The 16,015-nt window shown below is 43.7% G+C and overlaps 1 protein-coding gene across 1 annotated transcript in view; it reads left to right on the forward strand.

The window, feature by feature from the left end:
• The first annotated feature begins 612 nt into the window (after positions 1-612).
• Positions 613-16,015, forward strand: part of LOC133578327 (solute carrier family 2, facilitated glucose transporter member 11-like) — a 41,924-nt gene continuing 26,521 nt past the window's right edge. Inside the window, exons 1-2 of the mRNA XM_061932670.1 lie at positions 613-701; positions 6,650-6,748. Of these exons, the coding sequence (XP_061788654.1) occupies positions 681-701; positions 6,650-6,748 (120 nt within the window). The 5' untranslated portion in view covers positions 613-680. The remainder of the gene's footprint in view (positions 702-6,649; positions 6,749-16,015) is intronic.

Genomic DNA, 16,015 nt, shown 5'->3' on the forward strand with positions numbered 1-16,015 from the left:
ACTGAACTGCCAGTTTTCTTACCATTTTCTTTACCATTTTTTTTCTTAGTTTTTTACAGTGCCTAAGTAGAAATTGAAAAACTGTAACATTGTTAATTTTGCATTACAATTCTGGCGACTGAACTGCACGTTTTTAACAGTAAAATCTAAGGTCTTTGTTTATACAGTGCATAACTGTAAATGGAAAAATGGCACCAGTTTTATTTTTACAGAGAATTTAAATAAAATTTTTTTTTTTTTTTTTTTTAATATACAGAAAATAATCTACTGACTTTAATACTACGTTCAACATGTTAATTTGATGTCATTGATATTTCTAATTGTGTTCTATTTCTGGTTCTATGGTTATCATCACATTTAGAGGCTCTCTGACGGTAAGCAGCATGATTAAGTTTAGTTAGATTTTTGAGGCCTTGAACGTTGGATGGAAGAGCGTCTCACTTCAAGTTGATAGTTGATGGACGGGAACGCGGTCCCGAGGGAACCTAATGTCTTACTAGAACACGCCACCGCCAGACAGACCAGGTTTTATCCGGTACTGCGATTTACGTCAAAAACACGACAATGCTGCGCTAACGACATTAATGGACAACCAAAGCTATCGATGTGTAACTGCATGGCGGCGGCCTTCATATATGCTGCTCTGCTGAGGTCAGCATCCACCGCGCTGCAGCACAAACATGGAGGGAGCATCAAATAAGGTAGGAGGAATTATTCTTGGAGAAATATGATTTGATATTGGATTAAGTGCTTACTTTCATCATATTATGAGTACATATTTCTATGTAGAGTAGTTCCCTTGTTTATCACAGTTAATTGGTGGCAAATATTTTCATATTTAGAGCATTAAAAAACTATGTAGGAGCTTCTAAATAGAATAGAATAGGCTTTTATTGTCATTGCCGATTAAAAACAACGACATTGTAGAATTTTTACTATAATTAGAGCCTTCTAGACATGAAATAAGACTACTATAGTCGCCTTTACACTTGGTTTACGCAATATAGAAATACTAATAAGACATAGATAAGACATTAGTTTTTTAACACAACCACGAAGCTGCGAAAACACTGCCACTTCCTGTGATGATGTTGATGATAATGTGCAATACCATGAATTGATTAACGTGGTCCCCGACTTAAACAAGTTGAAAAACTTATTCGGGTGTTACCATTTAGTGGCCAATTGTACGGAATATGTACTGTACTGTGCAATCTACTAATAAAAGTCTCAATCAATCAATCAATCAATCAATCAATACATTACAGTGCCTTAGATTTGATAAGTTCGCTTTTTATGCTTGAAAAAGCCTAATTCGGGTCAAATATACATACAATCTGCTAAAATGTGAATCTTTTTGATCAGAGCCGGCCCAAGGCATAAGCGTACTAAGCGCTTGCTTAGGGCCCCGCGGCCACCAGGGGGCCTCCAAAAGCAATTAACAAAAAAATCTTATTTTTAATTTTTTGCATGTACGAGTCTGACTGATGATTTCTAAATGATCAAAGATATATTATTGTACAAAAACACAATTTTAGGTCAACAGAGTGCTGCTGCTGATCTAGGCTTAGTGATTCTTCCTGCCTCTCTTTAAATGTAAAGCTGCCTCTGCTGCACCTGTGACGTTTGCCGCCTGCTATGGCGTCACATTAGTGCCAAAAATCCGAGCGCATAAAAACTGTTATCGCGCGCTGATTCTCCACTTCGTGCGCGCGCGCGACACCCTTTTGCGCGCGTGTGGTGCCTTTTTGCGCGCGCGCCGTCTCGGTCTGTGCGCTGGCATGTTTCGTTTTGGCACTTTGGGGGCGGGTATGCTTAGACGGCCCCTTCTTTCTGATTGGTCAGGCGAAATGCTCAGAGCCAATCAGAAGTATAGCAGGGCGGGTCATCGTCAATATGTATCAAGATTGTTATAGGCGCAAAGTTTTCACTTCTTCTTGAACATTTGTTTTCTAATTTATGGAATTTCTTTTGATTCAGCCATAAAATTAATGAAATAATCTTTTAATTTTGTTTTTAAAATGTTAAAAATAGCCTTTTAATAATGTATTCTGAAACAGTTTAAAATAATCAGAGAACTGACTATCACTGACCCTACACAACTATGTTGCACAATTAAGTCTTTTTTTTTTATAGCGAAAGAGGTAATTTCAACAGGTGCAGCATCCTATGTCATATCTACATGTAATAAGATTTGTAACAAGGCAAACCGTTTGTAAATTGGTCGAAAATCGAGCAAGTTATGGTAATTTAATTGGTACATGTACTAATTAAATTACCATAACTTGCTTTGACATCAATGTAATGATTGAGGCTAGCTGTCCGAGGTAAGATGGCTACAACGTTGCTACGCTGGAGAATGATTGGTCATATGAAAAATGCTCAGAGCCAATCAGAAAGGAGGGGCTGTCTAAGCATACCTGCCCCCAAAGTGCCAAAAACAAAATGACAGCGCGAGGAGAGATGCCAGGAGTACACAGAGAGCGCACAGACCGAGACGGCGCGTGCGCAGAAAGGCACCGCGCGTGCGCAAAAAGACACCACGCGCGCGCAAAAGGGTGTCGCGCGCGCACAAAGTGGAGAATCAGCGCGCGATAACAGTTTTTATGCGCTTGGATTTTTGGCACTAATGTGACGCCATATCTTTCCTCTCAGATTCAGACAGGACTGAGCAGGTGATCAGAGGACCACTGTCTATTAAGGAGAACTTTTCATTCCCCAAACGGCATGATGGCCGACGTTTTCATTATCATTATACCTACAGACAGCTAGTCAATGGGGAAAAAGTCAAGCGTAGCTGGCTGACTTATTCAAGAAGTAAAGATGCAGTCTATTGCTTTTGCTGAAAATTATTTTCCAAAAAGTCCTTAAAACTGGCAGCCGAGGGACAGCGGGATTGGGTCAACATAGGTGCACTGCTGAAACAGCATGAAAACAGTGAAGATCATTGTAGCAACATGGTGAAATGGAAGGATTTTGCCTTGCGTCTTTCAAAGGGGAAAACTATTGATGAATTTAACTTCAGTAGACTGCGCTCTCTTTGTTAAATAAAATTTAATTAAATATGAACAATTAACTAAAAATGTAAACTAGTAATTAAAGACTAATATGTACAAGACTGATGAGACAAGATGACACTTTTACTGTAAATACAAAGCTTTATCACTTGGACTGTTCAACCCCAGGCCACTCTTGTAGCTGAATGTTTTCTACATTTTAAGATTAGGAACCATATGTGGCACTCTGGACATCATTCGTTCATTCATTGGTATTATTTATGTTCTTAACTGGGCCACCCCCATATCTTTATAAATGACATGTCATTTGTAAAGACATGCCAGGCTGACAATAGGATAATGTAAACAACACTGCCAGAGCCACAATGAGTTTATAGTAGGTGTGTGAATGATCAACAATCAATATTATTGGCAGAAATAGAGGGCCCCAAAATCAAATTTTGCTTAGGGCCCCATGGAGGCTTGGGCCGGCACTGTTTTTGATTAATAACAGGCCATAGTCCAGAGCTGAGCAAATATTTTGACTCGGGGGCCATATTGAGAGAAAAAATGTGTCTGTGAGTCTCTTTTTTTCAGGAACACTAATACCAAAAGTCACAACATCCGATCTAAAAAAGTTATGACAGACCACCTCAAAAAAACGGACTGAAATTTTACAGTTTTTTACTGAATGGGACACACAAAATGTACATGCATTAAAATAAAGAAAGTAGTATTTACAATATTACCTATGAACAATAAAACACTGAATATTAACAACATATGAACGTCGCTCCTCTTTTACTTCTCAGACCATCTCCTCAATAGGCATCTTTTACAATCACCTACAATATGATATATTATCACTTTTATGCAGAAATTTGTTGTAAAAATTAGCTTCTGCATCTGTTTCTGACACATGCGTTTCGGGCTGGCTGCTCTGAAAACAAACCTCGCCCACTCTGCTTTGTTCCTCGTCTGAGCTGCTGTGACGTAGATTACCGTATATATTACTTAAAAGCACAGATTCCGACCATTAAAATGCTTTCTATAGTTCAAGACTTACGGTCATTTAAAAGCAGCACTGCACATCATAATGGTGGCGACAGTTTTGAGGTTTAAGGTCTAAAAAAATTATGTAGAACGTCCGGTGGTCCGGATTGAAAATCATAACGGGCTGCATGTGACCCGCAGGCCGTATTTTGCCCAGCTCTGCCATAGTCAAAAGCAAAACAGCAAGGAACTGTGATATGATTTTTTTTGTATGAATATATGTTAAAAAAACACGATAACTCGAAGCGCAAAGTGGCGAGAGGCGCCTATTTATGCACCAGTGGTGTGAATCTTACAAAAATTAATCGTGCGCTGTGCTTATTGCTCCCGCGGTCATACAACATTTTACCGCAAACCTATTCCTAGCCCTTTCCTGCTCAATCACTGATAAGAATATAATGGTAAATGTTCTTTTTTCTCAGTGCCCCCTGTAAGGGCATTAGTGCAAAAATGCTGGGTTGTAAGCAAATTAGTTTCTATTAGGTTGAATTAGTTTTTTTTTGCAGTAGAATAATAAATAATTGTGCATATTAGAAAATGTTTCCATTCAAAACATGCATCAAATTAAATTCCAGTTTGAGGAAAAAAAGTATGACAATTGTTTCACATAAAAAAACATGTACAAAAAAATTATAATGGGGGGAGGGCTTCAAATAAAATTCTGCTTAGTAAATAAACGATAATAAAAAGATTTAAAAACAGTTTACAAAAACTGTTGCTTTGGCTGCTGACGTGTTCGTACTGTCAGTAAGCGAGGACATGGCCTAAAAAACATATTTAAAAAAATGGATTCTTGACATTTTGGATCGAATCAGAATCGTACTCAACAAGAATCGCAATTTGTGTTTGAATCGATTTTTTCCAGGGGGCTTTAAATGCACGTTATCTTATCTTTTTTAGTCAAATTCATCTGCATCAAAAAAAAAAATCACCATTGAAATCTTATCCCTTTCTTGATATGTGACAACTAGGGATGTCCGATAATGGCTTGTTGCCGATATCCGATATTCCGATATTGTCCAACTATTTAATTACCGATACCGATATCAACCGATATATACAGTCGTGGAATTAACACATTATTATGCCTAATTTGGACAACCAGGTATGGTGAAGATAAGGTACTTTAAAAAAAATTTAATAAAATAAAAGAAGATAAATAAATTAAAAACATTTTCTTGAATAAAAAAGAAAGTAAAACATAATAAAAACAGTTACATAGAAATTAGTAATGAATGAAAATTAGTCAAATTAACTGTTAAAGGTTAGTACTATTAGTGGACCAGCAGCACGCACAATAATGTGTGCTTATGGACTGTATCCCTTGCAGACTGTATTGATATATATTGATATATAATGTAGGAACCAGAATATTAATAACAGAAAGAAACAACCCTTTTGTGTGAATGAGTGTGAATGAGTGTAAATGGCAGAGGGAGGTTTTTTGGGTTGGTGCACTAATTGTAAGTGTATCTTGTGTTTTTTATGTTGATTTAATACAAAAATAAAAAATTTAAATTAAAAAAAAAAAAACTATACCGATAATAAAAAAAACGATACCGATAATTTCCTATATTACATTTTAACGCATTTATCGGCCGATAATATTGGCAGGCCGATATTATCGGACATCTCTAGTGACAACATACACTTATGCACTTTGTTGATCACCAGTAGCTGCTAACTAGCATCATAACTCCTGTGCCGTCTGCTAACTCGCTAACAATCCTTGGCGCACGCACTGGTGTGTGTGAGAGAGTGACAAGAAGAAAAGCTCTGACTCGTTTCGCATGTGTGAACCTCGATGACTCATCTTTTCCAATACCTTTTATCAGCTTATACTCCTTCACCTCAAAATGCTATTAATACTAATAAAATACCTGAATACGAATACATTACTTTGCCTTTTGAAGTTGGCGGCTTTATTCAATCGCAGATTCGATTGTATTATTCTGCGTAATTTTGCATAAACACGGCTAAATGTACCACAATACTACAATAGTATTGGCAACCACATGAGACCAAACCAAACAGAGTTCAGTATCGTGGCCACTGATTGGCTCAGCCTCAGGCAGCATCCAGTCCCACCTTAACAAGTATGAATGACAATGTGAGTGTTGTTTCATGGTTACAGTACAACATATTCAATTAATAATTAATAATTCAGATGTCACAGGAATTAATTTATCAATGTCAGGCCCGGAACCAATTTGCAGCAATAAACCAGGGCTTACTGTTATGGTTTTGTACATCTGCAATCAAACATAATAAAACATTATCATGTTATTGTTGGATGTGGTGCAAGTGTGCCTCGTGTCGTGGACACCAGTAAGCTTGTTGATGTTGGTAAAAAAAAAAAAAAAAAGACTTGAGTAACAAGAGAAGAACAAGCAAAAGTTGTAATAATTAAGCACACATCAGTGGAGCATGACAGTACAGTGCAAGAAGTGTGGAAGTGTGATTATGTGTAATAGCTAACTCAAAGACTGTGTGTGTGTGTGTGTGTGTGTGTGTGTGTGTGTGTGTGTGTGTGTGTGTGTGTGTGTGTGTGTGTGTGTGTGTGTGTGTGTGTGTGTGCGTGTGCTTTATTGTCGCACCAGCTACAATACTGGAGACTTTATCTTCTGGCCGTGGTTCTGGGGATTGGTGGCTCCTTTCAGTATGGCATTCAAGTGTCGGCCATTGCTGCTCCAGCAGAGGTAACAATTTGGTGCTTTAGTTGCAGAAAAAGGATGTATGCAGAAAGGTACGATGATATCATCCAGGATAAATGTGAACCATCAGCTTTGACTTACATTGACTATATTGTGTGAATACAATTTTGTGTTCACATCCACTCTTGTATTTCATTTGAATGGCTGGACTACCATATTCTTTCATTTCTCAAACTATGGTACAAGTACACAGGTCTAAATTAGCTATAATAGCCTAATATCAAAATAATTTTAAAAGTCTTATATAAGTGTTATAATGAAGACAACACATGACGTAAGTGTCTATATTAGTTATATTAGCCTACTATCAAAATGACTTTAAAAGTCTTATATAAGTGTTATAATGAAGGCAACACATGATGTGTTATATTAGCTACAATAGTCTATCAACATGATTGTGTCGCAGGCTGAAGCAAATCTTCATTGACAGACATGTTTAAATTTAATATTTATTCAACATATTTTTACAACATTGGGAAACATTAGTAAAACGTCTCAGAGGGTGAGATAACTCCTGGAAATTACTGTCTTGGAATGGCCAAAGGTATAGATGTGTGTGTCCAAGTTAAAGGAAACGGCAGGCTGTCTTCTTTTAATAGATTTATTTCAATCTTTGGCAAGCTAGGTAATGTTTTCTGTGGTCTGGAACAACATGGCACACAAACAACTATCAGAAATGCAGCCAATATTACATACAAATAATGTGTCATTAGACATGCAAAACTAAATTATATACAAAGAGGATAAAAGTAAAGTATATTAAATGAGCTCAAATATACCTACAAATGAGGCATAATGATGCAATATGTACATACAGTTAGCCTAAATAGCATGTTAGCATCGATTAGCTTGCAGTCATGCACTGACCAAATATGCCTGATTAGCACTCCAACAAGTCAATAACATCAACAAAGCTCACCTTTGGGCATTAACGCACAGCATACAACTTTTGGTGGACAAAATGAGACAAAGAAAGAGTGGAAGATTTTACATGTAAACAAACTGTTGCGTCACAGTCCACACTGTGGTGAGTTCAATAACGGGCAAAATTAGTAGGACAAAACAATGTTCATCAAATAATGTCATCAGTGAAGCATACACACAAACATATTAAACAGTGGGCTTAGAAACAATTGGGAAGGTTTGTGTCATGTTTGTCCTCAAACAAAAAACATACTAAAACAAAAAACATACTAAAACAAAAATATTTTTTTCCCACCATCTTTTTCTATTTTCAATCTTTTTTTAAAAATGCTCCAGGGAGCCACTAGGAGGGCGCTAAAGAGCTGCGTACGCCAAAAACTCACTTGAATAATGCACAGGGTTTTATTTTCTTACATTCAAACACAATGTTACTGTTCAAACTGTATATATTGTTATAGTGGCCAAAATATTAAATCTAATAGTTAAATAAAATCTCTGCCTTGTTTTTAATCAATATTTACGCTACTGTATTTTAACATGGGTCATTATGGTGAGTCCCAAGTTGACTTTGCAGCCGGTCTCCGAGATGAGCAGTCGCATTTTCTTTCGCTCCCTCTGTGGAATCCAAACAAAGGCTCGTATGATTCCACACGTCCTCCTTTTTCTATTGTGGATCACGGATTTGTATTTTAAACCACCACAGATATTATACCCTCTTGAAAATGAGAGTCGGGAACGCGAAAAGGGCGATCACTCTGATTTCTACCTCCTCGGTAATTCTTCGGCGAAGCACTTTGGTTTCGGAGGTAACGTGATTACCTCGTGCCTGACAGCGGATCGAAACAGAAGAAACAAGCCCCTGACTGGAAGGATAGACCGAAGATCAACAATTCTACTAATACTTCTACTCTCAAGAGACACTGAACTAAACCCTGGACGAGTAACCACCCGGTTAATGTTGTCCCGCCTGGCGAAGCCTAGCAATGCTGTTGCTAACGACGCCAAGGAAGCTAACTTAGCTACGGGACCTCGTCGGAGCTATGCTAAAAACATTAGCTCTCCATCTACGCCAGCCCTTACTTACTCATCACAACCCGAGTTTACCTGCGTTCCAGCGGTCGGCGGCTTGACGGAGGACTTCACCCCGATCATCGATGTGGTCGGCAGCCCGGAGGCGGATGAGGACGGCCCAAACATCGGTGAGGACAGCGGCTCGGCGGCGGACAACGGGGTGGCTGTCGACAACAACACCCCGGTCTCCAGTAGAGACGGCAGAGCGGAGGTCCTCGCAGCCTCTCCCCGGTCCCTGATGGTCGGAACCGTGGTACCTGGACCCCCCGCCAGGCCTACACAGGATTCAGGGATTTCTTTGTGGGACTGGTCCCCTGTGCTCACGAGCAACCTGGTGGATGATGCTTGGGATCGCCTCAAAACAGCCTTCCTAGCGATATTAAATGATATGGCTCCCGTGAGAACAGTCAGGATCAAAGCCTGCTCTGAACCATGGATGAATCCGGACCTAATAGCTGCCATAAAAGACAGAGACAAAAAATACTCCGAATACCAAAAGTGTAAAACCGAAGTGGATAAACAACCCAATAATAACCTCATATCACTCCTTTCAGCGCTCAAAAAGCAATGCAATAAATTAAGAAATAAGTAAAAAAACCTGACTAAATCCTTTAAAAAAATTACATTAAGGACAAAATAGAGGAAAACACAAATAAGCCACGTGAGCTCTGGAAAATCCTCAACAAGCAGCTTCATGGCTGCAGCCAGAAACTTAAAACCAGACTCACCAACATCAACATCAAGGAGGGTGACTCCCTCATTACAGACAAAATGGAGGTAGTAAGCAGACTTAACACCTTTTTTACCAGCATATCCACAACTCTAGTCAACAAGCTGTCCCACCACTCTGGTCGCTTTGGTGTAGAACACATTAAAGCCTTCTACAGAAAGCTAGGAGTATCCAACAACGATTTCAAATTAGAAATGGTCTCAGCTGACGAGGTGCTTAAAAAATTGAGCACGCTCCACCCAAACAAGGCCACCGGCCTTGACAATATCCCCTCCAGATTCCTCAGGGACTCTGCCACCACCATTTCCCCAATCATCACGCACATAATACACCTCTCAATTACACAAGGCCAAGTACCAAAAGATTTCAAGATAGCAAGAGTAACTCCCCTTTTTAAAAAAGGAAGCAAATCAGAAACTGGCAACTACCGACCTGTTTCTATTCTCAGTTCCATTTCGAAAGTAATGGAAAAAATAGTTTATGAACAGGTCGATAGTTAACTTGCCACTAAAAAACTCATGTACAATTTCCAATCCGGCTTCAGAACTCACCACTCCACTGACACATGCCTTCTCTATCTGACCGACCACATCAGACATGAGGTGGACGTGGGCAAATACTTCGGCATGGTCATGCTGGACCTTCAGAAGACCTTTGACACCGTTAACCACGCTATACTGTTGGATAAGCTCAGAGCAATCGGATTTGATAAAACCTCATCGAGCTGGATACAATCTTACTTGGAGGGGAGGAGACATGTGGGAGAGGTGAACGGCACCGTGTCCCCCCCCCCTCTCAGTAAGCTGTGGAGTCCCCCAAGGCAGTATATTAGGGCCTTTATTGTTCCTAATATACATAAACTGTCACGGTTGGTAAAACTGGTGGCCCCAAATGCAGAAAAGACACACAGATTTAAAGTTCAAGGGTTATTATTAATACAACCAGAGGGAAAGGAGGGAGCTCGTAGTCCTTGGCTTGGCAGTCCAGGAGAGCACACTGAGGCGAGCAGGCTGTGGTGAGCAGGCTGTGGCGAGCAGGCTGTGGCGAGCAGGCTGAGGCTAGCAGGCTGAGGCTAGCAGGCTGAGGCTAGCAGGCTGAGGCTAGCAGGCTGTGGCTAGCAGGCTGTGGCTAGCAGGCTGTGGCTAGCAGGCTGAGGCTAGCAGGCTGAGGCTAGCAGGCTGAGGCTAGCAGGCTGTGGCTAGCAGGCTGTGGATAGCAGGCTGAGGCTAGCAGGCTGAGGCTAGCAGGCTGAGCAGGCACACACGGCAGGTAGGGAACTGAAGGCAGAGGGAAAAAACAGGGGTAGAATGAGGAGCCAAAAACACAAAAAATGGCAGATTCGCAAGACATCCAAAAGTGCTAGAATTCAAGAACAAAGGGGCGAGAAGCGTTACCACATGTAGAAAGGTGAAACGATCTGGCGATCGCGCCGAGTGAAGTCCAAACATTTGTAGGCTGCAGGTGATGAGTTGATAGCAGGCAGGTGAGTGATTAGGGTGCTGGGATCAGCTGTGCCAGGCTGAGAGCTGGAGCCACGCCTACGGCCAAAACACACCCACTCTCCCAAATACACACACAGAGACAAACAAACAGAGACTGTGACAGTGCCCCCCCCCCCCTCAAGGAACGCCTCCAGGCGATCCCCCAGGCTTGCCCGGGTGACTGCGGTGAAAGGCCAAGATGAGGGAAGGGTCCAGGATGAAGCTGCGCGGCACCCAGCAACGCTCCTCAGGTCCATACCCCTCCCAGTCCACCAGGTACTGCAGACCTCTACCCCGACGGCGCACATCCAGCAGCCGCCGGACTGTGTAGGCTGGGTGGTCGTCGATGACACGGGGTGGTGGGGGGGGGGGGCGTATCAGGGGGAGACAGTGGGCTGGTCGAAACAGGCTTCAGTTGGGAGACATGGAAGGTGGGATGGACCCTCCAGCGTGCAGGTACTTTGAGCTTAATTACTGTTGGATTGATGATGGAAATGATTTCATAAGGGCCAACATACCGGGGTGCAAGTTTCTTTGAGTCCACCTTCAGGGGAAGGTCTCTAGAGGAAAGCCACACCTGCTGACCTGGCTGGTATATTGGTGCCGGACTTCGGTGTCGGTCAGCATACCGACGATTTCGGTCCACAGAGCTGAGGAGGGCAGCACGAGCATCTTTCCACACCTTGCGGTAACGCCGCATCTGAGCCTGGACTGAAGGTACAGAGATGTCATCCTCCTCAGCAGGAAACAACTGAGGCAGGTAACCTAAGGACACCTCAAATGGTGACACTCCCGTGGCCGCACAGGGTAATGAGTTGTGGGCATACTCAACCCATACCAGGTGGGTGCTCCAGGAGGAGGGGTTCTTAGCAACGACACATCGAAGGGCCGCTTCTAGGTCTTGATTTGCCCGTTCCGTTTGCCCATTTGACTGAGGGTGATAACCCGAAGTCAGACTCACAGTGGCTCCAATGGCCCGACAGAAAGCCTTCTAAACCTCCGAAATAAACTGAGGCCCTCTATCCGAGACCACATCTGAAGGAATTCCATGTAGACGGAACACATGCTGGACCATGAGTTTGGCTGTTTCCAGGGACGTGGGGAGTTTGGGTAGAGCCACGAAATGCACTGATTTGGAAAATCTGTCCACTATAGTGAGGATAACAGAATTTCCCTGAGAAGGCGGGAGGCCAGTGACAAAGTCCAGTGAAATATGAGACCAGGGGCGGCTTGGGACTGGCAAGGGATGGAGTAGGCCAGCAGGTGGTCGATTGGAGGATTTTCCACGGGCACACACAGTACAGGCAGACACGAAGGCACGGGTATCAGCATCCATGGTAGGCCACCAAAAGTGTCGCTTGAGGAGAGTCAAGGTGCGGCCAACTCCTGGGTGGCAGGCAAACAGGGAAGTGTGTGCCCACAGAAGAACCTGTGAACGTACAGCGTCAGGCACAAAGAGGCGGTTATCAGGACCATTACCCGGGTCTGGTTGGTCTTGTTGAGCCCTTCGGACCACCGACTCAATCTCCCAAGTCACTGCGGCCACCACACAAGACGCCGGAAGGATAGGCTCAGGACTGGTGGGACCCTCCGAAGTGAACTGACGTGACAGGGCATCCGGCTTGACGTTGCGTGATCCTGGACGGTAGGTCAGTGTGAAGCGGAATCGACCAAAAAACAAAGCCCACCGGGCCTGACGGGAATTGAGACACTTGGCAGACTGAATGTAGGTCAGGTTTTTATGGTCTGTCCAGATGATGAATGGGTGTTCTGCTCCCTCAAGCCAGTGCCTCCATTCTTCCAGAGCGAGTTTGACAGCCAGCAGCTCCCTGTTACCTACATCATAATTGCGCTCAGCAGGTTCTAGCCGATATGAGAAAAACGCGCAAGGATGGAGCTTCTGGTCCTTGGCAGAACGCTGGGATAGTACAGCCCCCACTCCAGACTCTGAGGCATCAACTTCCAAGATGAACTGGCGTGAGGAGTCAGGATGAATCAGGACAGGGGCTGTGGTAAAACGTCTCTTAAGGTCCTTGAAAGCCGCGTCAGCCTCTGCTGTCCAAGTGAATGGGACAGACGGAGATGTGAGTCTTGTGAGGGGTGCGACCACTTGACTGTAGTTCCGGATGAACCGGCGATAAAAGTTTGCAAAGCCAAGAAATCCCTGGAGACGTTTAACTGAGGTTGGTTGAGGCCAGTCCACCACAGCTCGCACCTTTTCGGGGTCTGCCTTCATTTGACCACTCTCAACAATGAACCCGAGGAACTTTGTGGACTGAACATGGAACTCACATTTTTCTGCTTTAATGTAGAGCTTGTTCTCAAGAAGGCGCTGGAGCACTTGTTTGACATGAACCACATGTTCCTCCAAGTTGCGGGAGAAAATCAGGATATCATCCAGGTACACAAAGATGGAGCGGTTAATCAGGTCTAGGAGGACATCGTTCACCAGAGCTTGAAAAACTGATGGGGCATTAGTCAAGCCAAAGGGCATAACCAAGTATTCGAAATGACCAAGGAGAGTCTTAAAGGCTGTTTTCCATTCATCACCAGCTCGGATTCGAATCAAATGGTAGGCATTGCGAAGGTCTAACTTGGAAAACACAGTTGCTCCTTGGAGGGGTTCAAAGGCAGATGCCAGCAAAGGCAGTGGGTATTTGTTTTTAATGGTGATATTATTCAACCCTCGAAAATCTATACAGGGACGTAGAGTGCCATCTTTCTTTCCCACGAAGAAAAAACCTGCACCGAGTGGGGAAGATGAGGGTCAAATAATGCCTGCAGCCAATGAGTCATGGATGTACTTCTCCATCGCCTCTCTCTCAGGGCGGGACAGGTTGTATAACCGACTGGAAGGCAGGGGAGCTCGTGAAAGCAGGTCAATGGCACAGTCATAAGGGCGGTGCGGAGGGAGGGACAGTGCGTGTTGCTTGCTGAAGGCCTCTTCTAAGTCATGGTAGACAGAGGGAACCTTGGACAGATCAGGGGGCTCTGCGACAACTGGAGAGACTGTGTCCTCAGCAGGGGAGCGGGCAGACCGCAGGCAGGTGGAGAGACAGTAAGAGCTCCAGCTCACCACTTTGGCTGCAGCCCAGTCAATGTGAGGATTGTGAAGTCTTAACCAGGGCTGACCAAGGACTACAGGAGTATGAGGAGAAGAGATTATGTGGAATTGGATTTGTTCAAGATGATTACCGGAGACAAGGAGGTGCACAGGTTCGGATCGGTGAGTGACACGGGCAAGGAGTCGACCAGTCAGGGAATTGGCTTGCAAGGGTGAGGGAAGTGGTTCGATGGTAATGCCCACTTGGGAAGCAACGTCGGCGTCCAAAAAGTTCTCATCCGCCCCCGAGTTCACCAGAGCAAGGAGAGACAAGGACTGGGATTGCCAACGGAGAGTAGCAGAAAACTGCATTCGGCATAGGGACTTAGGGGAGGAGACAGCTTGGCTCACCAGAACCCCCAGTTACTGGTGAGCCTGCTCTTTTGGCCGCATAGAACAGGTGGCAAGGAAATGGCCAGGTTCACCACAATAGAGACACACCCCTGCCCTCCTTCTGCGGAGGCGCTCTTCAGGTGTAAGGTGAGCCCGGCCCACCTGCATGGGCTCCTCAACAGGGGAACTGCAGGTTGAGGCTGTGCACATTGGCAAGTTGGGCCCGGCCGGCCTGGGTCTAAAGCTGGGGAGTTCCGATGACCTGCAAGGAACGGGGTCAGCTTGCCACTGGGCCATCTGGTCAGAGATGTTGATAGCTGCAGTAGTATTTTCCGCACTATTAGCCGCACCTAAAAACCACAAATTTACTCAAAAGCTGACAGTGCGGCTTATAACCCGGTGCGCTTTATAAATGGATTAATATTAAGATTCATTTTCATAAAGTTTAGGTCTCGCAACTACGGTAAACAGCCGCCATCTTTTTTCCCCGTAGAAGAGGAAGCGCTTCTTCTTCTACGGTAAGCAACCGCCAAGGTAAGCACCCGCCCCCATAGAAGAGGAAGCGCTTCTTCTACTGTAAGCAACCACCCGCCCCCGTAGAAGAAGAAGCGCGCGGATATTACGTTTCATTTCATTTGTGTGTTTACATCTGTAAAGACCACAAAATGGCTCCTATTAAGAGACACGCGTACAACGCAGAATTCAAACTCAAGGCAATAAGTCACGCAGTAGAACACGGAAATAGAGCAGCAGCAAGAGAATTGAACATAAATGGTGCGTAGGTAGAGGAAGCAACAAGATGACCTGCGCCACTAAGACAGGGAGACAGCGCCGGACGACATACGCCAACATCTGCCATTGGATTGTAAATGCCTGGGCGGATATATCGGTCTCAACTGTGGTCCGAACTTTCCGGAAGGCAGGATTCACGGAACTGCTGGACAACAATAGCAACATTGACTCTGATGACTTCGACGAGACGGAGCCGGCCATTTTGGATCCCGTATTCGCCCAACTTTTTAATTCGGACACCGAAGGAGAAGAATTCGAGGGATTTATGAATGAAGAATAACTTCAGAAAGTGAGCGTTATGTTTATTTTGTGTGTTGTGACATTGCTATTGCTCTGCACTATTTTGAATTTTACTATGTTTGTGATTGCACATTTGCACATTACCGTACATTTTGGGAGTGAACAGAGTTGTTAGAACGCTGGTTTTTAATATATTATTAAAGTTTGACTGACCTATCTGACTGTTTTTTTGACATTCCCTTTAGCGCAGTTAGATGCGGCTTATAACACGGGGCGGCTTATAGGTGGACAAAGTTTTGAAATATGCCGTTCATTGAAGGCGCGGCTTATAACCCAGGGCGGCTTATGGTGCGGAAAATACGGTAATAGCTTCGTCTACGGACAGCTGCTCATTCCTCAGGGTAATCTCCCTTCCAATGACCCGACTAAGCCCATTCTGGAAAGCAGTGAGAAGGGCCTTGTCATTCCAGCCAGACTCCACCGCTAGGGACCGGAATTCACAGGCAAATTCTCTTACTGAGCTTTTCCCTTGACGAAGTCGCAACAACTGCTGACCTGCTTGCTGCCCTCGTATGGGG

This window comes from Nerophis lumbriciformis, linkage group LG38 (assembly GCF_033978685.3).
Source record: "Nerophis lumbriciformis linkage group LG38, RoL_Nlum_v2.1, whole genome shotgun sequence".
Taxonomy (NCBI): domain Eukaryota; kingdom Metazoa; phylum Chordata; class Actinopteri; order Syngnathiformes; family Syngnathidae; genus Nerophis; species Nerophis lumbriciformis.